This window comes from Sporothrix schenckii (assembly GCF_000961545.1).
Source record: "Sporothrix schenckii 1099-18 chromosome Unknown Cont47, whole genome shotgun sequence".
Taxonomy (NCBI): domain Eukaryota; kingdom Fungi; phylum Ascomycota; class Sordariomycetes; order Ophiostomatales; family Ophiostomataceae; genus Sporothrix; species Sporothrix schenckii.
In genome coordinates this window covers 5,220,950-5,246,724 of record NW_015971148.1, presented here as the reverse complement: position 1 = coordinate 5,246,724, position 25,775 = coordinate 5,220,950, and the positions used below count along the sequence as shown (strand labels likewise).

Genomic DNA, 25,775 nt, shown 5'->3' with positions numbered 1-25,775 from the left:
GGCAGTCGTCAACGCAGGTGCTTCTTTGCTGTCTCGGTTTAATGAAGGCTGCAAGGCCACCCGCCGCCGTAGGACATTTCTTTTCTTTTCCTTTTCTTTCTAATACAAGGCAAATTATGACGGCAATACCAAACCCGGTTATGGTTATGGTTGTCGCGGCCTTTCCAATTTTCGCCCCCCGTCAAAGCCGCCAAACAATGATTACGCAGGTCGGCGACGACAGCCTGCCAAGAACAACCCGACAAGAAGGATGAGCATTCGCTGGATTGACTGGCAACACTGGCCTCGCAGGGAGTGGCCGAGCCGAGCAAGACGGAACATGGAACCATCTCGCGTTGCAGTACGTCGTAGTTCCTGGTTCGTTTTATACGCCACGACGCCTATTGGATAGGGCACTGCCTCTAGTGTGTACTACGTGCTACGTCGTCTGGTCGTAACTTGTTCTTCAGCTAGGCTGGTTGGGCTGTGCCTGATACGATCGTCGTTTTTGCACGTTCTCCATATTGAAAATGAGGTCATAGCCTTTGGAAGGACAGAAAGGGTTCTCGGGTCGCACCCGAAACAAGACGGGGCCACAAGGATGCGATGTTCTAGACAATATGCTCATTGTTCGAATCGGTAGGTATCACATTGACACACGCAGAGCGGCCGCTCCATGGCTCTTGTGTCGATGTCCTGCCGGTTGCCACAAACTCCCCAAAACGGCCAGACCTGATGCCAGTCGTATTCCACGGGCATCGTCCCCTTGTTTCCCATTTCTAAAGATGCAGCTGTGGACCATTCTCTGGTCAAATTACCCCGATCGCGAGCATTAGGATCCGTACGGTAACTTGGCTTTTCTGCCTCTTCTCTTTGTAAGAAGAATGTAAGTAAGCTTGGGCCTTTTTCACTCTGCTCTATGGGGACATTTGTGGTGAGAAGAGAGAAAGCGACGAGAACCGAAAACAAGTCGCAAAATAACGTCATTGACAGTGGCTGTGTGTTTTTCCTGGTTTGTCGTCGTGTGTTCAGTGGTTCTCTGTCTCGTCTGTTTCCTTGGTCTTCCGTCCTTTTTATTGTGGGCTTTCGCAGGCCGGCGACCCGCCCTGTTGCCATCGCGCGCCAATAGCGTGTCTGCAGCAATGTCGTGAGCAGCCACAAGAGGAAAACGACTATCAACATCAAGTCGCCGGATGATGGCGGATCCGGGTCAACGAAAAGCGCCAAGTCACTTGATTCTTGTTGTTTTTCGTGCTTTTCACCTGTTCCTGCATGCGATCGTCAAAAGCGAGCTCCCAGGCCTGGTCGTAAGTACCTCACGGATGCTCTCGGAGTGTGCAAAAAGCAAAAGAAAAGCAAAAAGACGTCAGTGATGGCCTCTCTCTCAATGGCGCAGCGACCGGATTAGGTCTTAGTGGATGCAGAGCTGGACCCTCTGACCCCTCAGTGGCACCCACAGGCCCAGTCAGTAGACTTTGGGCCTATGCCTATGGGCCCTAATGCCCCCAAAGTCGTACAAGAAGGAACCCCCCGCAAGTCCGCTTAATCAGAACCAACTATCAAGAAGGGAATAAAAGGTAACGCCGACGAGATATTCGTCTGCCTTTTGCGCTAAGCTCCCCGGACGAGGGACAACATCCCAGCCGATCGATTGAGAGGACTCAAGAGAAACCAATACGCTCGTCGGCATGCCAAACATCGGTTTGCTGGGCACTTGCTGGACTGCACCGAGCTTTGGTGGGTAAGTGGAGCTGGTCTGCTTGTCGTTCTTTCCCCATCCGAAGATCGCCCAGCACAGCTTGCACAAGCAAAAGAAGCAACTGCGATCGCCAGCAACCATTGCCATCTCCAGCTTTCTCGACGGTTTGCGCCTTCTCTGCGAGCAAGTGTTGTTGGGCTGTTAGACCTAAAGAACCCCACATCTGCCCATCGCTCTTGCCCGAGAACTTGTCTTGTCCGCGCCTACGCAGACACGGCGCACACACTACTCGGGATATGTACCTAGGTACCCTATCTCCTCTGCACCACTCACATACGACATACAAGCCACCACCCACACAACTTGCTCCAAGAGCTCTTGCCTTCAATTTACATCATAGCCCCTCTTGGTGTCTTCGTATCGTTCTGGTTTACGCCCTTTCCCGATTTCTTCTCAAACTTCCGTCGTTCCTCCCCTTGCAGGCCAATTCCGTCCTTTTTGTACTTGTATTCCATTCTCCCTATCCTTTGTCGACGATTCCCCCTTTTTGCCTTCTTCGTCTTCCCTCCTCCACTCCACAACACGACATTCTATCTGACGCAGCGTCTCGCCGTCCCTTTCTCTCATTTTTCGTGAACACCCACCGTCGACCGTCTCTGCCGTCATCCACCCTCGCACACCCTGGTCGGTGTTTTCGTTCTTCCTTTTGTGTCTCGGCTGTTTCCCGCGCTGTTGGCATCCGTCCCGTCTGAGCGACTTTTGTTCGCCCATTTTCTATTGTTTCTCTTCCTGGTCCCAAGTGCACTTTGCCTGCTACCCTTTGACCGCCTCTCAAGCTGTACATTGCCATTGCTCGACAAATCGATTCGTCCCCGAAGACACAGCAAAATCAGCCATTGCAAGCTGACGAGTATTGCGGAGAATTCGAGGCGTCTCTCGCTCCGCACGACCCCTGCAAAACCGAATAAACACTCCTTCGAACGCAGGGCGGCCCAGGCAGAAGTCAGTTTCGCTTTCCCGGTAAACGAACCACACCCAAAAGCTCCGTTCTCCAGTCTCGTTGAAGCAATCTATATTTGGGAACCGGCGCGCCGTTGCTCGTCAATTGCTGCTGTTTACTGTTTATTGTTTTGGTCGTCATTTCGTTTCCGTTTCGCTTTGTCGTTTTGTCGTTTTTTTCGTCGCTTTCTCGACTTTTACTTTGCTGCCTGTGGAGCAATTACGTCGCAATTGCTCGCCGCGTACCGTTCCTGCACAGCAATGGCCCACCCAGGTGGCTCTGGCGCAGGCGCGGGTCCCATCGTGGGCAGTGCGCCTGGCCCGTCGACAGCAACCGCAAACTCCTTGGGCGCGGGTCCGAACGCCAGCGGCTACTTTAACCAGCCGTACTTGCAAGCTGCACAGGCGCAACCACACTCGTACGCCGCGCCGTCCCACATGCCCGCCCGCTCGCCCTACACCGACAGCCAGAACTTTATGCCCTCCACCCAACACGCGCTGTCCCCCGACGACAACCAGACCTACCAGAACACCTTGGCCAACGCGCAGGCCGCCGCTCCCCAGGCGACGCCCGCATCGCAAACCCACCACATTCCCTCCTCGACCCTCGCAACCGGCGGCCGCGACTCGCCCGCCCAACAACAGCAACAGCATTTCTACAGCGCCAGCAACGCCATCGAAGGCGCCAGCGACATTGGCGGTGCCAACGCCAACCACAACCACAGCACCATGGCCGCGGTGAACGGCCGCTTCAACGAGAACTGGGATGCGAGCCAGCGCGGCAGCTCCATCTTGGACGGAGACGGCGGCGCGTTTAGCGACGGCGGCGGTAGCGGCGTCAGCGGCACCAGCACGCAGCTGCCCACCCGGTCCAACACGCTCAAGAAGAAGTCGTCTCTGCGTCGCGCGTCGAGCTTGCACCGCAGCAGCAGCCGTCGCAGCATGAAGGCTGGCAGCGTGCGCAGCCTGGCCCTCCAGAGCCGCAGCGACGGCGACGAGTCCAACAGCGCCTTTTACTGCCCTGTCCCAACCAAGGGCAACCCGACCGAGGTGCTCGCCGGCCGCTTCCAAGCCTGGCGCAAGATTCTCAAGGACCTCATCTCCTACCACCGCGAGATCCAGAACCACTACGAACAGCGCGCCAAGTCCGTGCAGAGACTGGCTACCACGCTCAATGGCACGATTCTCCCACCCGGTTTCATGACGACCGGTGGCCTCGACGATGCCTCGCAGACGCTGCGCAACTTCCACAAACAGGCGGTTGCCGAGGCCGTCAAGGCGCGCGACGTTGAGGAGGACGTCATCCTCGCGCTCACGGGCCTGCGCACTGACCTGAGCCAGAAGATCAAGGAGATCAAGAACATCTCGGGTGACTTTCGCAACAACGTCGACAAAGAGATGGACGCCACCAAGAAGGCCGTCAAGAACCTCCAGGACAACCTGGGCCAGGCCGAGCTCGACTCGTCCGTGACGACCGGCCGCCAGGACCCGTACCTGTTGCGCCTTCTGGCCGATCGCCAGTTGGAGCGCCAGATCCAGGAAGAGAACTACCTGCACCAAGCCTTCCTCAATCTGGAAAAGTCGGGCCGCGAGCTCGAGTCCATTGTCGTGGGCGAGATTCAAAAGTCCTACAACGCCTATGTGGGCATCCTGCGCCGCGAGGCCGACGCCACTTGGAACACCACCGAGGAGCTGCGCGAGGGGCCCATTGCCATGCCCAAGGACCAGGAGTGGTTGACATTCATCCGCGGCAGCGACCAGTTCATCGGCCCGGACATTCCCATCCGCTCCTTCCAGTTCCTTACCTACCCCGGCCAGAACCACTTTGCCTGCCAGGAGATCCGCGCCGGTCTGCTGGAGCGCAAAAGCAAGTACCTCAAGAGCTACACCGCGGGGTGGTACGTGCTCTCGCCCACCCACCTGCACGAGTTCAAGTCTGCCGACAAGATGCAGGCACCTGTCATGTCCCTGTACCTCCCGGAGCAAAAGCTGGGCTCGCACTCCAACGAGGGCGCCTCGTCGAGCAAGTTTGTTTTGAAGGGCCGCCAGACCGGGGGGCTGCACCGCGGCCACACCTGGGTCTTCCGCGCCGAGAGCTTCGACACCATGATGGCCTGGTTCGACGACCTGTACGTATTGACCGAAAAGACCCCACAGGAGCGGGAGAACTTTGCCCGTGGCCACCAGATGCAACACACCCGCAGCATCAGCCGCGCGTCCCAGCACACCTACAGCAGCGACGGTGTCGTCAACGAGGACGACGATGAGCCCTTTGCAGTGAACTCGCCGGCGGCCATGGCGGGAGCCGCAGCCGGTGCTAAAGCGGCCGAGGATGCCACGGCCGGCCAAACCGCCGGCCCTGCCGATCAACCGGGTAACAGTGCTGCTGGCATTGGCGCACCCCCTGCGCAGGCGTCCGTGGTGGACCAGACCGATCCTGGCATCATTGGTGGCACTGCGAACGAGATACAGACCCCGGCTACGGGTGTCTCCTCCCAGTATCGGTCCCAGTCAGCGGCGTCCTCCGGCCCCTCCCGCCGCCCATCCCAGGGCGGTCGCTTTCCGTCGGACCTCCAGGTAAATGCGCAGCGGGGCCTGGAGGTGCAAGCCGCCGGTATTCCAGTCTCACCCACCAGCGCCGGTGGTTCGGGCTCGCAGCGCGGCTCCGCCACCGCTGCCGACTCCACCTATGGCCACCTGGGCCCCTCTGATACGGCGGCGACGGCGGGTGTCCCTGCCGTCTCCCTCGCGCCGGGCTCCGACTACGGCGTGATCGCTGCGGCAGGCCAGGTCCCGGGCAGTCAACAGCACGACATGGCGCCGGACAACTATGACAACAACTACAATAGCAATTACGGTGCGTATGGTGTCACAGCCGGTGCGGGGGCTTTGGCGGGTGTTGGTGCCGCCTACGGTGCCGAGTCTGCCTACGATGCCCCGCAGCAACAGCGCCAGCAGCAAGAGCAGCGAGAGTTTTTGGCGCAAAAGGAGCAGACCGAGCGCGAATGGCAAGAACTGCGGGACCAGCAGGAGCAGCTCCGCCTGGACCAGCAGCGCCTGCGTGAGCAGCAAGAGCAGCAGCGCCACCAGCTGTTGTTGGTGCAGCAGCAGAAGCAGCAGCAGCAGCAGCAGCAGCAGCAGCGATCTGTTCCAACAGAACGGCCAGCACAGCCGGCACAGCCGGCACAGTCGACACAGCCGGCAGCGGGCACATCCCAGGCCGCCCTGGCGTCCCAAGCACAGCAGGCCCCCGCCACAGTGGCGCCCGTGATTCCCATGTTTGTCAATATCAACGAGAAGAGCGACAACAGCAAAGACAACACCAACAACGCTGTGACCTCGGCCGACCGCACCGCCACGGGCACCGCCACGGGAACGGGCAGCGGCAAGGCCTTTGACAGCAGCAGTGCCGTGCCGGGCGGTGTGGCAGGTGGTGTTCTTGGTGGTGCCGCTCTCGGCGCTACTGGTGACCACGGCTATTCCACCGGCGTCGCCCGCGAGCAGCAGGTCTACCGGTCCAACTCACAGCAGGGGCAGCCATCGGCCGAATTCACCGCTGTTGGCAACGGCAGTGCTGATCCGACCAAGTCGATGAACGCAGGTGCACGGCCGTCGCTGGCCGATCGAACGACCAGCAGCGGGACGACACTGTCGCACCTGCACGTTCCCGGCGAGTTCCCCAAGACATCTACCGAGAGCCGTTGATCTGGCATATCATGCCAGTATTTTGTACGATGCATTTGTTTTCATTGGTTTCTGTCTTTTGTCTATTTGTCATTTTGAATTTGCTGCATCAAGTACCCTGGCTGGAGGAGGGAGTCACAGGGGGTTATGAAATACAGCAGGGCGTTTTTGGTAATTTTATATATTTATTTTGATATTTGGTCCTTTTTGGTTAGAGGAGACATTGGTCTGTACGTTTCTGTGTATTGCCTGCGATTGCATTTGACAGGGAGCTAAGAAGGAAAAGGAAGCTTTTTGATGCTTCTGGGGATTGGGGCTGACTCCTCGTGTCGGCACAAGAAAGAAATACACGCAGTGAGCAAGACCGAGGGCCAGCTCCAAGCAAAGAAAGAAACATATACCAAGATATACAACAATACTATTGCTTTCATATCCCCCCCAACACCCAAGTATCCAGCCGCAACTTGAGCAGCCATCCATGTGCATGTCTGCTGCAGTCAATCAATATTTGGTCACCTCTTTGTTCCACGGCCTTTCGTTTAACTTTTCTTGGGTTTATACGAATGGAAGTACCGAAGGGGTCGGAGCTGCATATACGAGGCGTTGCTGTGGTTGCTGTGGTTGGCCCTTTCAAAACGACAGAAAATAAACAAGTCATAGGCGGGAAGGATCAAGGACCCTGCTGTGCTTGTGGTTGAGTCCGTACTGAACGTGACTTTGTTTATATTTAGTTTCAGATGCAGCGGTGTCGTGAAGATGAAGACCATTTATGTTGCTGCTGGATGCTTCCGCATTGTGTCTCCCACACTTGATGCTACCAATTGCACAATTCCCGATGGAGAGCAGTCTAGAAGCCGAGAGAGTAGTAGGTGTTTTCGTCAAGGCGGTCAATGCATTTTGGGTAGCGCGCATGACTTGTCCGTTATTGGCAGCAGTCGTGCAGTCCGTCCTCGCGCGTTGCGTTGCTTTTCTTCATCGTACTTTCTAACCTCCCCTAGCTCGTGAGCTTGTGAGCTCGTGAGCTCGTGTCTCAATATTGGGGATGTCCGAGACACCAATCGAAGGACAGGAACGGTATTACCAAGAAGGACGAGAAACATCTGCCCCTGGCCTGACGTGTGTTTGTGTTGTGTGTTGTGTCCTGTGGTCTTCCTTCTGCCGACGTCGTACGAAGAAAATGACCAACCACACACACCATGCCCACTAGATGCGCCTATTTATGCATGTTTGTTCCGTTTTCATTTTCTGTCTCGTTCACATGTGCGAATTAATTGCTGGACTCTCTCAGTGTACTTTGCTGCGTTCTCGTTCACAGACATAGAAAGTAAACAATCACGACATCCACAAAAAATTATCATGACGGAAGGGATGCAAGAATAACTCGTTTTAATGGTCACCTTGCATCTTTCGCCTCGCCATCAAGATGACAAAGAGTGGTCGTTGCTAAAAATACCGAGGGGTCGGTACACAATAGAAAGCGTCTGAGACATGGAAACGGAAATCAGAAATAGGAAAGGCTGTATATGACGGCGAGGGAACGTCCCAAAGCCAATCCCACCTGTCGATCCATTTCTCGGCCAAATTCGAAATTGCTCTGCCACGCCGGTCCAGTGGTTTCCCTGTCTACCAAAAACGAGGCGTGTTTTGGGGGGGGGAAGGTTCTGTTTTTTTTTCTTCTTTCTTTGTCACTTTGTCAGCTTTTTTTTTGTTTTCTTTTTTTATCTCCTCCTCGCATCGTGGACCGCTGTGAGCACGGCATTGGTCTACACAAGAAAACAAAAATAAACGAGCGCAACTACGGATGCAGGCCGCGAGAGGAGCACTGGGCGTGATACAGTGAGGCAGTCTTTTTTATAGTTTTTGTCAACCAGGTTTAGGACTTCTTTGGTTCGTTTGGGGGAGATGTGCCGTCTCGCATCGATGCACTTTCAATGCACTTTCAATGCACTGTCAATGCACTGTCGATGCACGGTAGATGCCGCAGATGCTGTGCTGTCGCCTTGCGGTTAGTAACAGTTGTCGGCGACGATCCTTTCCTCTTCTCGTCATGGTCAATTCCAAGTCTTGCACAACACCCGCAGGAATGCAAATGCAAGACGGACGGCCAACGTCTGTACACTGCGCCGTACGTTTTTGTCTTTTAAGCTTCACACAACGATGGCCTGCGGCGCAGTTCTTCCAGGAGGCCAAAGCGCACAATGCATCCAAGCAACGATTACGTGCACAAATCGACCCAAGGACATCGCTGCTTTTGCCGCCGAGGCACTCTGGTTTTCCTTTCGTTTGGTAAGGTTTCCTTTTTTATCACTCTTCTACACAAAGGATGTCCCGCGCAACCCCAGAACGGGTGATCCGCGCCTCGGGAAACGAGCAGATCGACGGCCACTCAGCCGCAACGCCAACCCTTGAGTCGATCGTTGGTGGAGGAGTGAGGATCAATGGGAGCATCGCCAGCCACGCGTCTGTGACATACAATGTACGCTACTCACTTGTATACCCTCTATGTCGTCACCATCCTCGCCATCCTCGACGACGTCGCCTGTTTTGTCTTTCCTTATTCGGTGGTCATACTCGTGCCCGTCACTATTATTGGCTCTCAGCCGCATGCACTGTCCCGAGCGGAAGCAGAACACCAAGTGAGACTGTACGGAGCACGGACGTCTGTCGTACAGTACGGACAATACACATAACGCGGTTGACGGACGAAGAGCCGAGGATAGAAGACCCCAAGGTCGACTTGTGGCCATAAATTGGCCAGCCGTGGAGAGATTGTGGAACGGGAAGTAGACAAGTAGACAAGTAGCAAGAAAGAAGAACGAAGAAAATTCCAAGGTATTACCTGCTTCTCACTCGTTTTCTTTCTCTCCGCGAGTGCGCCCGAAATATCTGGCGGTGGTTGGTAGCATCCAGAACGGGGCTAGGGCGTGCATCCAAGTCCCCGAGTCTCAGTCGGCCAGGACACGCAAGACACTGTTTTCGGACCCGTGGGTCGTCACATTTTTGTCTCACTCCAGGCAGAGCCACACCCTGCGCTGCAGCCTTTTTACTGACAGACGACAGTAGGAGTGTAGGAACCGCCACGATGCACGGAGCCCTATGTCTTACCATGGAATACCAACCACCACCACATCTGCAAATCCATCAAGAGGCCTGGCCAGCACCACTTCACTTGCACTGACACTCTCCAGGTTCTCCCTTTCTTGTCCATGCCCCGTACAGCCCCCGCTTAAAAGACACCCCGAGGCCGGTCCGTCGGCCAATGGACACTTGTAGCTGGGCCGTTTGGTCCCTCGTAGATCCTCTCGTCTGGATGGTTGGTCGACTGTCAACGCAAAGCAAGAAAGAAAATCAAAGAACAAGGAGGAAACGTGACGATCAGAGGCCGGGACAGGGACGTCGCTCCTCAGCCTTGCCTATTTTTCGAGAGACGCCGGCCTTCCTTTCTCCAATCTCTGCCCGTGCAATATCGATCTTGTGAACGTTTGTATGACCTTTCTCATATCATCCTTTCGCCGACTCTCACATCGCTCATCAACTCGCATCAACTCTCGCCTGCATCGCCCAACTGCTTCAACGGCCGCAGTCGTTCGTTTCGCCCCGAGTGCGACGCCAGATAGGGAACACCCTATGAACAAAGAAAGACCATAGACCTCATCGCACACACACACACACACACACACACACACATACACCCCTCGCAACATCACCATCTTCGCCTCCTCTCACGCCCTCGTTTCTGCATCCTGTCGTGCCCGCCCACCGTGCCCGTTGTACACAGAATCCGGCCACCAAACCTCCAACGCCACAGGCTCGTGGCTCGCTCACGTCGCGAACACATAAACAGACAACCCACAGTCGTTTGCATCTCCACTCTTGTAAGGTGGCTTCTCTACTCTCCTCGCATCCTCTCCTGTCCATCTCCGACGCCAGCCTCCATCCAACCAGACTGGCTGTTGCTTGTGTCACGGACAAGACTTGTGCAGCACACCCAACCTCAGCACGACCGCCCGGCCAACGCCTCGGAGGAGCAGGTGGCAGGGATCCGTCTTGTTGTTCTCTGCTGCCTTCGTCCTGCAGCTGTGCTGTCCGTATTTGCACGTCCCAGTCCACAGGCGGCACATCATAAAAGATCCGCCTTCCTGGGTTCGGCAACCGAGCATCTTCCCTTTTCTCTCTGTCCTCTCTTTTCCATCTTCCGCATTCTCTCGCCTTCTTGTCACAGTATCTCTGATATGGCTCGGCACACTTGCCCTGAACCTTGACCAGTGATTGTTGAGACGGAACAAAACGAACCAAAACAAAACATCCCTCAGACACACGTTGAAACAAGATGTCCTTCCGCGAGAGACGGCGGTCCACGCCACTGCCCGTCGCCTCCGAACCCACCGTCGATTTCCAGTCTGCCACCGAGGCCATGCAGCGTGCCGCCGACGCCATGATTGCTGCCACCGAGTCGTTCCGCCAGCAATTTCACCAGCAGGACATAAACACCTCCGGCCAGGGTTCTCAGAGTAGCGAGGGCTCTGGTTCAGGGTCTAGGTCTGGTTCCGGTTCTGGCTTCGCTTCCAGTCCCAACACAATCTCCGGTTCCGCCGCCAACCGCGCCGCCTCGGCCGCCTCCCACCGTACAACCGCGTCGGGCCGGCGGCGGGCCGTGTCCTATCAGCAACAGACCACCACCTACCAGCCGTACCGTCCGCCCTCGACCGACGCTGCTCCGCAGAGCACCGTCTACCCTCCATCCCCGGCGGTGCCCAGGCCAGGCTCGGCCGCCAGTGCTTCACAGATAAACCACGCCTATCCGCCGTCCGTCCATCGAAACAACAGCACCACACCCACCCATTCGCACTCCCAGTCCCTGCCGCACCCCAATTCCCATCCCAACACCAAACTCAGCCCACGCAACCCCTACCACACCTACCGCGCCGCCCGCAGCAGCACCGGCTCTCCGGCCCCGCCCGTCTCGTTCCACAACAACAATGCAGCGTCGCATCTTCACATGAGCGGGACGACCGCCAGCATGCCTTCCGTGCCCCTGTCTGAGTTTTATACAGTCAACCCCGATACGGCGGCCACAATGCCGCCCGGGTCCGGGCCTGCACCCGCACTCGCACGAACCCCCGCGCCTGCTCAGCCCGTCATGCTCAACAATTCCACCATCCGCCTGGTCGAGCTGCCCGGCCCGCTTGCGATGCACCCGCTCTCAAACGATCCGCAGCAGCCGCCACGGGCTCTCCAGCAGCAGTCACAGCAGCAGCAACAACAACAACTACACCAGCAAGAACAACAGCAACAAGCGGCTGATGCGTCGACATCATCAGCCAACAACGTTATTGCTCAACCAGCTGCATCCGCCGCCTCGGCATCGATCCCGCGCCCATCCACCTCGCGTGCCTCCCACGCCAGCTTCTCCCTCATGCCCAAGGTTCCCAACTCCCCAGGCGCCGGGCCCTCGCGGCGGCTAACCCTGACACCTCCCGTGGCTCCGCCTGTCCCACCTCCTGCCGCAGTCGTCAGGCCGTCGTCCTCGAGCAATCCCGCCGGCGGCCACCGCCCCTCCATGTCCTCATACATCGACCTCATCGAGGCTGCCTCCCGCCTCAAGCGCACCCACTCCTACCAGGGCGGCGCGCACGCCGGTGAGCTGATCCCACGTGACGCCTCCTATACGCCGGTCACCCCGGGCGGCGTGACGGACGACGGTGACGGCACGGCCGGCGAAACCACCGAGGTCGAGCGGGGGCGTGACCGCAAGCACGACAGGGCCCAGGATCGATATCGCGAACGCGAACGAGACGCTAAAGTCGCAGCCGCAACCGAAGCTGCAGCCGAACACGAGCCGGAGCCTGTCCTGCAGATCGGCCGCTACACATATGTCCGCTCCGATTCCGGCGACCACGACTACCGCGCGTCGCTGATCCGCGACGATGGCTCGCGCCGGTACACCACGCGGCCCGTGACGCGCAACAGCCTAGTTGGTGGCGGCAGTCTCGCGGGCAGCCTGCGGCGGCTGCCCTCCCTGCGCCGCCCCCCGCCCAAAACGCCCTCGCCCAATGCCCCGCATGGCTTTTCCTTGCTGCACGAGGCGCTGTTTGTGCTTGTCGTGTGCCTGTCGCAGGTCCTGATGCTGGCCGGCATCGCCCAGGCCCTTGTTCCTGCGCAAGCCATGAGCCGCTCCTTCCCCGACGCCAGCCCGGGCAACATTGCCTGGTACACCGCTGCCTATGGCCTGACGTCTGGCACATTTGTGCTCCCGGCGGGCCGCGTGGGCGACCTGTTTGGCCACCGGCGCGTGTTTGTCATTGGTTTTGTCTGGTTTGCCGCCTGGAGTCTGCTGGCGGGGTTCACGCCAGCCGTCCAGCACGCCGGCGGCGACGCGGCCACGTCGCACAGAGGCACCACCCTCTTCATCGTCTGCCGCGCCATGCAAGGCATCGGCCCGGCCATGCTGGTGCCCAACGGACAGGCCATGCTGGGCCGCGCCTACCCGCCCGGCCCCCGCAAGAACTTGGTCATGTGCCTCTTTGGCGCCTCGGCACCCGTGGGCTTCGTGGCCGGCGCCGTCATGTCGTCGCTGTTTGCTATTTACGCCTCGTGGCCGTGGGCCTTTTGGACGCTGGCCGCCGTGTGTGTGGCCCTGGCCGCCGTCAGCATGCTGGTGCTGCCAGCCGACGAGGTCAACGTCCAGGAGCTGAACCCAAAGCGGGCGACGATGGACACCATGCACACCATGGACACCTCCCGTCTCGACGACGACGACGACAACGACGACGCGGACGACGCCGTTTTCTCCAAGAAGAAGGTGACCGCGCAGGAAAGCCTCTGGGTGCGCATGGACGGCATGGGCATTCTGCTGGGCGTCGCCGGGCTGGTGCTCGTCAACTTTGCGTTCAACCAGGCGCCCATTGTCGGCTGGGCCACGCCCTACACGTACTTTTTGCTCATCTTGGGCCTCTTCTTTGTTGCCGCGTTCCTCTACGTCGAGGCCTTCCAGGCCGTCTGCCCGCTCGTGCCGCTCGCCGCCATGCGCTGCACCACCAACTTTGTCCTGGGCTGCACCGCCACCGGCTGGGGCTGCTTCTCCGTCTGGGTCTACTATGCCGTCCAGATGTTCGAGACCCTGCGCGGCTGGTCCCCGCTCATGACCAGCGCCGCGTTCGCGCCCGCGCCCGTCACCGGCCTGCTGGCCAGCCTGCTGACCGGCGTCCTGTTCAGCCGCGGCGTCAAGCCCCATTGGGTCATGCTCCTCAGCATGTTTGCCTTTTTCGTCGGCAGCCTGCTGTTTGCCACCTCCGCGCCCGACCAGCTCTACTGGTTCAACCCCTTCTTCAGCATCCTCATCATGCCCTTTGGCATGGACATGTCCAACCCGGCCGCCATCATCCTCGTCAGCAACAGCGTCCGCCGTGAGCACCAGGGCATCGCCGCCAGCCTTGTCGTGACATTTGTCAACTACGCCATCTCCTTGGCCCTCGGCATCGCCGGCTCCGTCGAGGCCGGCGTCTTTGACGCCGACAACCTGCTGGTCGGCTACCGTGCCGCGCAGTACTTTGGCCTCGGCCTGGGTGGGCTGGGCATTCTGTTCGGGACCGCGTTTTTGTGCCAGAGCTACCTGCGCACGCCACCGGCCTCTCCAGTGTCGGACGAGAAGGCCGGTCGTATTTGAAGGTCGCTGAGACTGAGGTGGCAGAGGTGTTGAGGTGAAAGGTGAAGCAGTGAGACCTACGAGTGGGATTTAACGAAAGAAGTGAGAAAAAGGGGGCTTAGAAAGGGACATGGAAGGAGCACTCGCTCAGGAAGGAACGTGTGATGTTTGGCTCTCGTCGCATTTGCTAGGAGTTTTGGATGATTTTGGCAGGTACATTTGAACACAACATATTCGGCGGAAAGTGCGTTTGACACTTTTGTGTTTAGGACGCAGCATTTTGTGGAGGGGAAGGAGCGATTGTCACTTAGACAGCGATGACACTGCTACTGGAACAACATCTCTGATAGCAGCATGAGTTTTGATTCTTTTTAGATAGATAGAAAATAAAAGCTGTGATTAAGGAGACATATGATAATATCGTCAGGTAAAATCTGTGGCTTTCCACATAGTATCGGCACCGGTCTTCAGTAGGTAACTAACTGTAACGCTAAAATACAGCGCTGGACAGCCTGTAAATCGCCACAGCAAAGGCAGGCGCAAAAGAGTCCGTCTTAATTGATGCCCCACTTTTTCACGCCATAACGCGCAATGGACGCGTCGAAGAAGCAGGCGCATGTGCCACACTGCACGCCTCTTGCCCGCTTCGTCACTTGCAGTATCTTAGCTGCATGCAAACGCACACTTCCAAAGCAACGCAGCTCGCCGTCCGACCACCATTTGCGCATATTTACGGGATACGACCCACGACAGCTACGACCACGAAATAATACACGGCCGTGCGCATCGTCGGCTTGTGTCTTTTCGTCTTCTCGACAAGATTCCTCCCCTCATCACGTACTGACCGCCACCATGGGTATCAAACAGCTCTTCCAGATTGTCAAGGAGGAGGCGCCCGATGCCGTCAAGGAGGGGGAGATCAAGAACCAATTTGGCCGGAAAGTAGCAATTGTGAGTGCGCAGGGGAGGCGATGGGACTCGAAACGAGAGGCCCCGGCAGTAGCTAACACGGTCACAGGATGCGTACGTTCCGACCCGACGAGACGACGACCGAACGAGGCGACTCTCTCCTCCATGTACACGCTACACACAATCGCTAACACACACCCCCTAGATCTATGAGCATCTACTCCTTCCTGATAGCCGTGCGCTCCGACGGCCAGATGCTGATGAGCGAGGCCGGCGAGACCACATCGCATCTCATGGGCATGTTCTATCGCACACTGCGCATGGTCGACAACGGCATCAAGCCACTCTACGTTTTTGACGGCGCGCCGCCCAAGCTCAAGTCCGGCGAGCTCGCGCGCCGTTACATGCGCAAACAAGAAGCCACCGAGGGCCTGGAGGAAGCCAAGGAGACGGGCACGGCCGAAGACATTGAGAAGTTCTCGCGCCGCACCGTCCGCGTCACCCGCGAGCACAACGAAGAGTGCCAGCGCCTGCTGAAGCTGATGGGCGTGCCGTTCCTCGTGGCGCCCACCGAGGCCGAGGCCCAATGCGCCGAGCTGGCCCGCGCTGGCAAGGTGTACGCCGCCGCCAGCGAGGACATGGACACGCTGTGCTTCAACACGCCCATTCTGCTGCGCCACCTGACGTTCAGCGAGCAGCGCAAAGAGCCGATCCAGGAGATTCACCTCGACAAGGTCATGCAGGGGCTCGGCATGGAACGCCCGCAGTTTGTCGACCTGTGCATTCTGCTGGGCTGCGACTACCTCGACCCCATCCCCAAGGTCGGCCCGCACACGGCCCTCAAGCTCATTCGCGAACACGGCTCGCTCGAGAAGGTCGTCGCGTTCATGAAGTCAGACAAGAAGCAAAAATTCGTCATCCCCGAGGACTGGCCCTACGAGGACGCGCGCGAGCTCTTTTTCAAGCCCGACGTGCGCGCCGCCGACGACCCGCTGTGCGACTTCAAGTGGGACCGCCCGGACATCCCCGGCCTCGTGCAGTTCTTGGTCAACGAAAAGGGCTTCTCGGAAGACCGTGTGCGGTCGGGCGCGGCGCGTCTCGAGAAGAATCTCAAGGGCACGCAGCAGCAGCGCCTCGAGGGGTTCTTCAAGGTGGTGCCCAAGACGGAGGCGGAGGTCAAGGCGCAGAAGCGCAAGCTGGACGAGAAAAACGAGGAGAAGAAGAAGCGGCTCAAGGAGGAAAAGAAGGACAAGGCCAAGGCCAAGGCAAAACCTCGGGGCGGTGCGTAAAGGCACACGTAGAGCAAGATGAGCAAGATGAGCAAGGTGATGATGACAAAAGAACGGCACATGGAAGCTGGGCCTGGACGCTTGGCCTGGAAGCCTCAGAACCCAAAGAACAGCCTGGGGTATTGGTCCATCAGAGAGGAGGGGCGTGGGGAAGGCCGAGATGAGGTCGCCCACGCAGCGACGAAAGACATACACCAAAGCGCAGCAGAGGCGGGCCGGGTCCCTTGTGATAGTCAGGGGTCATCCATCATTGCATGGCCTATGCTGATTTTCTTTTTTCCGTTATGCCCGTCTCCTTTCTCTTCATTTTTTGGTATTTTTGGTTCCACACGGGACTTTGCATTTGGCGTTGTTCTAGGGCGGATCTCCACCGTCGGGGATACATTATGGATAGGGAAAATCACATGGAATATTTACTGCTGACGGATAGAGACAGGCCTGGTACTATCGAATGTGGTACAGAACGTTTTTGGGGACTGGTGTACAACAGTAGTTTGGTGTGGTTTGGAGCACAGTTTGGCACAGCCTGACACCTGCCACCAAAATCTACGGCAGACACGCCAAAGGCCACGAGACTATCTGTGGCGTGCCTCGGCAGGCCCACCCAATCACACGACGCCAATGCGATCTTCTCGAGACAAAATGACATCAGCGCCTTGTGGGAAGGAGCCACCGGCGAAAGCATACGACCTTGAAATTCTGAGCATCACATGCGCTTGGCACTGCCCAAGCTGGCTGCGCCCGTGTTCATTCCATGCGCCAGGGAAATGTCTTTACATTGCGTCTGATTCGCCGTCTTTGGATTGCCGTTCTCAATGACATGTTTTATTTGCTGCAGGCAAATGTACGACATTCACCATGATTCTCTTTGTACCCCGGCTTTTTGGCCTCCTTCCCTTTCCCTGTTGCGAAAGTCGTTTGCGCCTTCTCTGCTGTGAAAGTTTTCATGTTACCAGTCGCTCTTTCCGCTTGTAGCCCTCTGAAGACCGTTCCTGCTTGTACAGAAAACTATCACTGCGTGCACCCCACACATTCCAGTGCATTGCTCCTGCCACCTCGGTGTGCGCAGATCTCGCTGCAAACAGCAAAATGCCACAGCGTGTCCTCGACAGCGGCGTGGTTTCCCTTTTGGGCCTGGAGCACGTACACTAATCCCACACTCGCACGGTGCAGTTTTGGCGCTCTAGTGGACCGTGGAGCCGCTTTGTATGGAGCTTAGGCGCTGCTATGCCCCGGACCCCACGGGCCACAGCCAATGATGGTGTGCGAATTACGCTTACACCCCACACTCTCCAAACGTGTCGAGGAGTGATCGCACTGCGCACTGTCTTCAACACTGTGTTTCCGTCAGCGCGACAGGCCCAGACAGAACACAAGCTTGCAGCGGCTTTCTTCAATAGCTCATTCATTCGCATGTGATCGGCCTTGGTGCACTTGGGCGGCCCAAGAAAGTTGCCGACCACGCCGTCCCGATTACTTTGCCATCGTGCCCTTTTCCCTTTAAGCCAACAGATCCTTTTATTTCAAGTCTTCCTTCTTTCTTCTTTTCCTTCATCTCTTTCATTGTCTTTCCTCGACCTTTTCTTCCCGTCCATATACCCATTCGTTCTCCATTTTCATCTTTACCCTTCCTCCCTCTTCTACATCGTCATCTTCTCTCCGACCTTCACAATGTCGAAGACGTTCACACAGGCCGAGGTTGCCTCGCACAACAAGCCCGACTCGCTGTACATCACGGTCGACGGCGATGTTTACGATCTGACCAAGTTCCAGGATGACCACCCGGGTATGTGCTCTCTCGTTTATGAGCTCGACTTGCGTTGAAATGCGCACAACGTCCGCAGCAATGCCCCTTACTAACGTCCATTTTCTAGGTGGCAAGAAGATCCTCGCCCGCGTCGCCGGCAAGGATGCGTCCAAGCAGTTTTGGAAGTACCACAACGAGGGCATCCTGAAGAAGTACCAGCCGCAGCTGCTGGTTGGCTCGCTCGACACCAAGCCCAAGGCCGACGCCCCGGCGCCCAAGCCCAAGCCTGCCGCGCCCGCCCCGAAGAAGGCCGAGGCTAGCAAGCCCGCCGCGTCCCACGAAGAAGTCGAGCCGCTTGAGCCATTCGGCAGCATCATCCCCTTTGCCGACCCTGGCTGGTATCAGAGCGTGAGTCCACCCCATCCATGTTTTCCCTGCTGTTTGACGGATGGCTTGCTAACTTTTTGCAGTACCGCTCCCCCTACTTCAACGAGACCCACGCTGCCCTCCGCGCCGAGGTGCGCGAGTGGGTCGACTCCGCCATCGAGCCCAATGTCACCGAGTGGGATGAGGCCCGCCTGGTGCCCCCTGAGATCTACAAGGAGATGGGCCGCCGCGGCTACCTCGCCGGTCTGCTGGGTACCGCGTACCAGAACGACTACACCGAAAACCGCGTCCAGAGTGTGCCCACCGACAAGTGGGATCTCTTCCACGAGATGCTGCTGACCGACGAGCTGTCACGCTCGGGCTCGGGTGGTTTCGTCTGGAACGTGATTGGTGGTTTCGGCATCGGCTGCCCGCCGCTGGTCAAGTTCGGCAAGAAGAGCCTCAAGGACCGCATCCTGCCGGGCATTCTCAACGGCGACAAGCGCATCTGCCTGGCCATTACCGAGCCCGATGCGGGCTCCGACGTCGCCAACCTGACCTGCGAGGCCAAGCTGAGCGAGGACGGCAAGCACTACATTGTCAACGGCGAGAAGAAGTGGATCACCAACGGCATCTGGTCCGACTACTTCACGACGGCCGTGCGCACGGGCGGCGAGGGCATGAACGGCGTCTCGCTGCTGCTGATTGAGCGCTCGTTCGGCGGCGTCTCCACGCGCAAGATGGACTGCCAGGGTGTCTGGTCCAGCGGCACCACCTACATTACGTTCGAGGACGTCAAGGTCCCCGTCGAGAACCTGATTGGCAAGGAGAACCAGGGCTTCCGCGTCATCATGACCAACTTCAACCACGAGCGCATCGGCATCATCATCCAGTGCCTGCGCTTCTCGCGCGTCTGCTACGAGGAGTCGGTCCGCTACGCGCACAAGCGCCGCACCTTTGGCAAGCGCCTCATCGACCACCCCGTCATTCGCATGAAGCTGGCCCACATGGCCCGCCAGATCGAGGCCAGCTACAACTGGCTCGAGAACATGATCTACCAGTGCCAGACCATGAACGAGACCGAGGCCATGCTGCGCCTTGGCGGTGCCATTGCCTCCCTCAAGGCCCAGTCCACCATCACCTTTGAGTTCTGCGCCCGCGAGGCCAGCCAGATCTTCGGTGGTCTGTCCTACTCCCGCGGCGGCCAGGGCGGCAAGGTCGAGCGCCTGTACCGCGACGTGCGCGCCTACGCCATCCCCGGTGGCTCCGAGGAGATTATGCTGGACCTGAGCATGCGCCAGAGCTTGCGCGTGGCCAAGGCCACGGGCATGAAGCTGTAAAAGGATATGAGGGTTTTTGGTCTATTTCTTTTGCTTCTCTCTTGGAAAAGCCGTTGCTTCCACGCTGTATGATTTCTATAAGGCACCTTCTGTACAGGCCGGCCTTTGATGTTTCTTCTAATCGTTCTTGTAATCGTTTTTGCATATCTTCGATTCTCATCTGTTCTTTTGTACCGAGAAATTTGGGCACACTTTAGATACATCAATCAAAGTCTGAAAAGAAAAAGAAAGTGTGGCATTGTCATTTTCTTATGCGAAAGTGAAATACCGTCATGTGACAGAATGTGGACTGTCCGTCAAGGAAGGTGCGGACGCTTGTGTTGCGCCTTCCCGTTTCTATTCACTACTGTCATGTAAACAATGGCACCATCATCGCCAGTTAGTTTAATATGCTTAGCCTCCCTTTCGTCTTCATCTATGCACTATATCAATCTACATCACACTCTTAAACTAAATCTAATAATCAGAGAGCACTTTCCCGACCTAGGCCTGCATTGCAGAGTGCCATTATCATTTAGGTTTTATCTTCATTATCTTCCGTTCGCTACTTTTCTCTGCCATTGCATCGCGTTCTTTTCTCCCTACGACGTTCAACTCTAATTACCTTCTCACCCCCTTTTGACGCAAAATGACCTCTCATGAACCATCACCACCATTGGTGCCTACCGCCGCATTTGCCTCCGCCCTCTCCCGAGTGGTAACTCCCGCAGACCGGGCCAAAAACGTCACAGAGTGGGTGCATCGGCTTTCAAGAGCGTCTACCGAAAACTCCTCAACAAACATGCCAGCCCTGGCGAGAACTCCGAATCGAAGAGGAAAACGCCGCCAACACCGGTCTCTAGACGGTGCCTAGACGGCGCCGATAGACTGCGGGTACAATGCAGCCGTCCTTGCACCCGCACCGGATCCTACTCCTAAATCGATTGCTCGATGCCCCCTCTCCTCAGAACAACGCGAAGCTCTTTCCGCTTTACAGGACCTACAGAACGCCGGTTCTGACGAATTGTCTGCCGACGAAGACGACACCGTTGAGAGCACAGCTCCTCAAGACCATCGCACTGGCTCGGCGCAGAATGAAGATGGAAACAACGCCAGCAGCACCAACATGGATCCCCAGGTGACCCAGCTGCACATCGCCATCCACGAGCGGCTGCAGCGCCAGCGTGCTGTAGCGCGTGGCCGCCGCACCATTGCTGGCGTCTCCGTTCCGTGGCCAAAGCGCTGGGCCGGCAGCCTCCAGTGGCGCCAAAACCAGGCCGCGCGTCAGCAGCTATGGGAGAGTTCATTTGACGGCACCACCGGAACACTTGGCGCCACCGGTGGCTTAGCCAGTGGCCTGACCACAAGCATCACACAGCGGCTGTCTCCAGACCTCTCCGCAACCCACCAAATCTCCCTGACGGCCAACATTGGCGGCAACGTGGGCGGAACGACGGCACCGGCCGCTGTAGTGCCCGTTGCCCCGCCGGCTGCGACCACAGCGCCCAAGAAAAACGCAAAGGCGAACAAACTTGTGGGAGACGGCACCGACATCCCGCAGCAGTGGAAGTGGTTCCTTAGCCCGCGCGAGACGATATTGGAGTGGGCCATGACCAAAGCCCGCAGCGAGAAGCGGATGGAGCGGAAGCGGACGAAGAAAGACAAGGCCGCTCAGCGCAAGGCCCTCAAAGCGCTCAAGGAACAGGAGGCCAAGGTTGCTCAGAAATCGGTGTCTGTGGACGTGTACGGCCCCGGGGTAGCCACGGGCGAAGAAGTGCCACTTGATGGCGATGATGTGGTACGCACTGCAGAACAGCAGCTGGAGGCGCGGGCTCGCGCGAGAGCAGCGGCGACACTGGGGCCGAGACCGCCCGGCACAGAAGCAGAGCTGGCCGTCGAGGCAGAAGCATTTGCCGCGGCGGCAGTGGCTCCTCGCCTAGTCACCCAGTACGGCCGCGTTTGGGTGCGACCAAAGAACATGTACGGCGAAGAAGGATCAGTGGCCGCCACGGGCGACGGTGCTGCCTCCAACGTTGACAATGACAACATTGGCGATGCCAGCAGCTACTACGAAATCGGCCCAGGCGTGGCTACCTCGCCGCCTCCCTGCTGTGCTTGCGGGGTGTCGGCACCGCCCAACTCGGTGGTTGATTCTGGATACGGCCACATGGAGGCACCTGTGATTTTCGACGAGGAGGAAGAGGAGAACTGGCCGTCGTCTCTCATCCAACTCGTCTCCCTCTCCCTGACGTCAGGGACTGAGTTGCCGTCCCATGCTACGGAGTCAGCTTCTCAGGCCGCAACCACCACCGTTCGATGCTCGTGCCGATCCGGCCCACCTACTGCGGGTGCCATTTCTGAGGTTGACGGCGCCACAGAGGTTCCTGCTTCATACCGACGTCGTTCATGGGCACGTTGTGAGAGCAGCTTTGATGACGGCCGGAGCTTTGTCACCTGTCTCAGCCGGCTGTAGGTGTGGTTAACCATGAGCCTACCTAGAATAACCTTGGACGACGATAAGAAGAGTCTTGGAATGGAAAAGATAATATAATGTTAATTGTTATTGGTACAGAGGCTCGCGCCGACTGTGACTTCAACGTAACGTGGACGAAAAAGACGCTGACGTACATAGTAGACCGGTCTATTGGATAGCTGTTCTAACAAGTTCATGACACAAACTGGAATGAACGCCTCATATCTTGTCCAGCTCGCTATTGTAACTGGTGGTAATACTGTACGAAAAAGAACATTGGTGAGAGGCTAAGGGGACGTGAAAGGAGCAAAGAAACAAGTGACATTAAAACAACGTATAGGAAGAAAACAAGGTGCAAATCCATGGCCCGCCGTGACATGACGAAAGAAAAGAAAAGAAAAAAAAAAGATGAAAAGATAAAAAGCGCCGTCCCCCAAAAGCCTAAGCATCATGAAAAGAAACAGAAAAAGCCCCGTCTATACCATGTATTCCCAGTGTTGGTCGTTTAATCTTGCCGGCTGTTCTCGCCCGTCTTCCCAAAAGGCACCATCTCGTACTCGCCGGCACCGTCACGGCCTCTTCCCCGGCCGCGACCGCGAGAGAACCCTTGCTCCTCGTCGCCCTCGGCCGCAGAAGCGCCGACCCCGCCCCCATTCGAACCACCGTTTGTCGTTGTGCTGCCGCTACCGCCGCCGCCACCGCCGCCGTTGCCGGCCGCTCCGCCAAAGGAAATCGGCTGCAGCTCCCGATGCCGGCACCCCCACGTCCCCAGCGCCAGCGCCGTCCCTGTCGACACCGCCATTGTCGCCCACCACGCCAGGTTCGCCGGGAACGAGTGCGTCAGCGTCACCACACAGAGGTGGACGGCGTGCAGCGTCGCGGCAAAGTCCAGCACGAGCTTGGAGCGGCCGACAAGGTAGACAATCGAGGCGGCGCCGACGAGGCCGGCGGCCAGCCACCAAACAAAGGCCGTGAGCCAGCCGTCGGTGGTGTCGCCGCGGATGGCGCTCCAGCCAAAGACGAGGTTAAAGGAAAAGTCGCGGCCGGCGACGCGCTCGGTAAAAAACATGAGGGCCGTCAGGCTGGCGTACAGTATGGCCTGGATGATGGCGATTTGTGCGAGGATTTTGAGCGGCGGCAGCTCGCCGAGAGCGCCGGAGCGGCGCGGACGGCGACGACGCGCCATCGAATCTCTGTGAGGGCGTCGTGCGCGGGGTGTCTGGGCCAAACGTGCTAGACAGTGCTGGCCACCAAGACGGTGTAAAGGGCCGCGCCCGGAGGGTGTGTTGTGCTCCACGGGATGCGCAGCGTCGGTGTAGAAGAAGTGCGAAGCTTGACGGTATCGCGGGTTGTTTCTAGTGGGAAGGTGTCGTCAGATGTGGAAGTGGGTGCTGCTGCCGTCGATGGAGACTCTAGAGAGACACAACAAGTCTACCACAGTTCGAGTCCAGCTTCTGGAGTCGGCTATTTGTCGTTGTGCCGGTTTTCGATGTTCGCGCCGGATGTCGCGATCCACGCCAAAGTCGTCGGAAGGAAGAAAAGGGGGCAGTCAAGGACGTCGCAAAAGAAACGGGGAGTCTGGAAAGAAAGGGATCAGAAAGTGTCATCCACTAGAACACCGCTGTATCGTAGATTGCTGGTCGTCGAGAAATGCGAGAGAAATTATGAGGTTGGAGAAAGCAGAGAAACCCGATGCGTCGTCTGGCTGTTGTCCTTGGTCGGAATGGCTGGGAACGGCAGGAACAACGGACATCGAAAATGATGTTGCCTTGTTTGGGGCAACTTTGGGTTGGTGGCAGCCCTCTGAAAGACTGGTAAAATTAGGCGTCTGGCAACCCCTGGCACCGCTGTTACCAAGCTCGCCAGGTGGCCGGATCGCCCCTGTAAACGTGCGGTTGGCAGCAGAAGCTATCCTTCACCGCCTTTTTCTGCCATTACATCTGAACGATTAAATCGCTAAAGTTTTCATAGCCATGAAGCTTTATATGACAGGTGACGGCAGCTCGTAAGCGTCCGCCATCCTAGTTATGCCGCGAGTGGTGGATTATACACGATAGTAAAGGCACTCACATACTCTCTTTGTGGCGTCTCGTAATATCCTTCAGTCTGTAAAAATATGTAGAGTCTGGCGCTCTTTCCCCTCGCTGACGCATGTCCGAATAGGCAGGAGGGGCGCCCTAACAAAACGCCTTAGCGGCCGTTCGATGCGCCTTCGGAGCCTTTACAACGCCATCCCAATTACATCAGCTCACTGGCTCCATTGCAATAGCTCATTCGGCTTCAACGTCAGTCCAACTTTGCACGCTTTGCCACTTTACTTCAACCCCGGGAACCGAATAGCAAGACGACAATCAAGCATTTGTATGACGCTTTAACAGGCACTGATATTCGCCTTGTAATTGACCCTCATATCAACCTGGGACACTCTCAGGAGCACTCCCCTGAAACGTCCTGCCACTCACTTCTCACCCTTCCTCTCGCCTCTCTCATCTCTCACCTCATCTGCCATCACACCAACCCTCTTGCACGATGGGCATCTCCTCGCTCTGGGGCGGCTCCTCAGCACCGGCCACCGAAGAAGAGCGCCGCGCCCAGGCCATCCGCTCCGGTGCCGCCGTCCCCTCCCGTGCGGAGCGCAAAAAGTGCTGGGACTCGCGTGACCTCTACTTTGGCTGCCTCGACCGCATAAACGTCTACGACGCTCTCGATCCCGCCGGCGCTGCGGCTGCACAAAAGTCGTGCGCCAAGGAGAGTCAGCAGATGGACCGCGACTGTGCCGCGGAGTGGGTAAGCAAAACAACCCTCGGAACCATTTGGCACCATTTGGCACCATGCACCCCTTGTTTTTCGTCGTCTTTGTCGTGTCCCTGGTCGTATATCATCTCGCTCCCGTCGATGCTAACCTGGCAGGTCGTGCATTTTAAAAAGTACCGCCTGGCCAACCACCAAAAGGAGCAGCGGCTGGCGGCCCTCAAGGCCCAGGGCGCCTTTGAGGTGCAGATCAACAACGGCCCCGGCGACTCGGTGCCAGCCAACAAGAAGTAAGAGCGTGGGGCTGGTCTAACAGCCGGCTTTGGTAGAAGGGCGCAGCTTTGTATATTATTTGTCCTTGGGTATTCAGTTAAAAGGCGGAAATGGAGGGAAATGGCACGGAACGTGCATGAGACGGAGGTGGAAGACATGGTATGAAACGCATAAGGATGTACACAGTATACACGCCACATGAACAAAACAATTCAACTCTAGTGAAAAAAGTATGATATTCTTGGTGATGATATTTATATTGCGAGCTCTAATAATGTAAGTGTGATCTGCAGGTCCCGGCACCTCGGTGGAAAAAACACACGGCCTCTTCTTCCAGCCTTGTTGTTATCCCGCCTATATGAGGGAACCCAAGGTCGATGTTCTCTTCAACATAGTCTAATCAAGAAATTGGTACATGGCCAGCTCACGACAAGCACATACAAAGTACCAATCATTGGAGTATAGAGGAAGAAACACAAACACGCCTGTACGACGTGCATAGGTTTTAGGAGAAGACAAGTATAAAGACGAAAGAAACGGTCTTTTTATGTAAGAAAGAGGTTAAGCTAGACGGAGCCAAAACGGAGGACGTGACAAGGGCCGCTCTCGCAATTAGGAAAGAAACAGAAGAAAGAGAAACCG

The 25,775-nt window shown here is 57.3% G+C and overlaps 8 protein-coding genes across 8 annotated transcripts; 6 read left to right on the top strand and 2 right to left on the bottom strand.

The window, feature by feature from the left end:
* Nucleotides 1-1,640: 1,640 nt before the first annotated feature.
* On the bottom strand, nt 1,641-2,193 carry SPSK_04594 (uncharacterized protein; the record flags this gene model as incomplete). The annotated part of the gene is made up of 2 exons (XM_016731395.1): nt 1,641-1,941; nt 2,072-2,193. 2 exons carry the CDS (start codon nt 2,191-2,193, stop codon nt 1,641-1,643), a joined length of 423 nt encoding a protein of 140 aa, XP_016586181.1.
* A 745-nt stretch (nt 2,194-2,938) lies between these two features.
* Nucleotides 2,939-6,382, top strand: SPSK_03914 (PH domain containing protein; the record flags this gene model as incomplete). Its single annotated transcript, XM_016730729.1, has 1 exon — nt 2,939-6,382. The coding sequence occupies one exon, from the start codon at nt 2,939-2,941 to the stop codon at nt 6,380-6,382; it is 3,444 nt and encodes a 1,147-aa protein (XP_016586180.1).
* Nucleotides 6,383-10,691: 4,309 nt separating this feature from the next.
* Nucleotides 10,692-14,027, top strand: SPSK_03923 (uncharacterized protein; the record flags this gene model as incomplete). Its single annotated transcript, XM_016730738.1, has 1 exon — nt 10,692-14,027. The coding sequence occupies one exon, from the start codon at nt 10,692-10,694 to the stop codon at nt 14,025-14,027; it is 3,336 nt and encodes a 1,111-aa protein (XP_016586179.1).
* An 831-nt stretch (nt 14,028-14,858) lies between these two features.
* Nucleotides 14,859-16,204, top strand: SPSK_04302 (flap endonuclease-1; the record flags this gene model as incomplete). Its single annotated transcript, XM_016731112.1, has 2 exons — nt 14,859-15,082; nt 15,121-16,204. 2 exons carry the CDS (start codon nt 14,859-14,861, stop codon nt 16,202-16,204), a joined length of 1,308 nt encoding a protein of 435 aa, XP_016586178.1.
* Nucleotides 16,205-17,875: 1,671 nt separating this feature from the next.
* SPSK_04152 (uncharacterized protein) lies at nt 17,876-19,657 on the top strand (the record flags this gene model as incomplete). Its single annotated transcript, XM_016730963.1, has 3 exons — nt 17,876-17,990; nt 18,049-18,359; nt 18,422-19,657. 3 exons carry the CDS (start codon nt 17,876-17,878, stop codon nt 19,655-19,657), a joined length of 1,662 nt encoding a protein of 553 aa, XP_016586177.1.
* A 628-nt stretch (nt 19,658-20,285) lies between these two features.
* On the top strand, nt 20,286-22,109 carry SPSK_04138 (uncharacterized protein; the record flags this gene model as incomplete). Its single annotated transcript, XM_016730949.1, has 2 exons — nt 20,286-20,502; nt 20,524-22,109. The coding sequence occupies 2 exons, from the start codon at nt 20,286-20,288 to the stop codon at nt 22,107-22,109; spliced, it is 1,803 nt and encodes a 600-aa protein (XP_016586176.1).
* A 505-nt stretch (nt 22,110-22,614) lies between these two features.
* Nucleotides 22,615-23,295, bottom strand: SPSK_04552 (protein sys1; the record flags this gene model as incomplete). Its single annotated transcript, XM_016731355.1, has 1 exon — nt 22,615-23,295. The coding sequence occupies one exon, from the start codon at nt 23,293-23,295 to the stop codon at nt 22,615-22,617; it is 681 nt and encodes a 226-aa protein (XP_016586175.1).
* A 1,343-nt stretch (nt 23,296-24,638) lies between these two features.
* SPSK_04610 (uncharacterized protein) lies at nt 24,639-25,154 on the top strand (the record flags this gene model as incomplete). Its single annotated transcript, XM_016731411.1, has 2 exons — nt 24,639-24,896; nt 25,020-25,154. 2 exons carry the CDS (start codon nt 24,639-24,641, stop codon nt 25,152-25,154), a joined length of 393 nt encoding a protein of 130 aa, XP_016586174.1.
* Nucleotides 25,155-25,775: the final 621 nt, after the last annotated feature.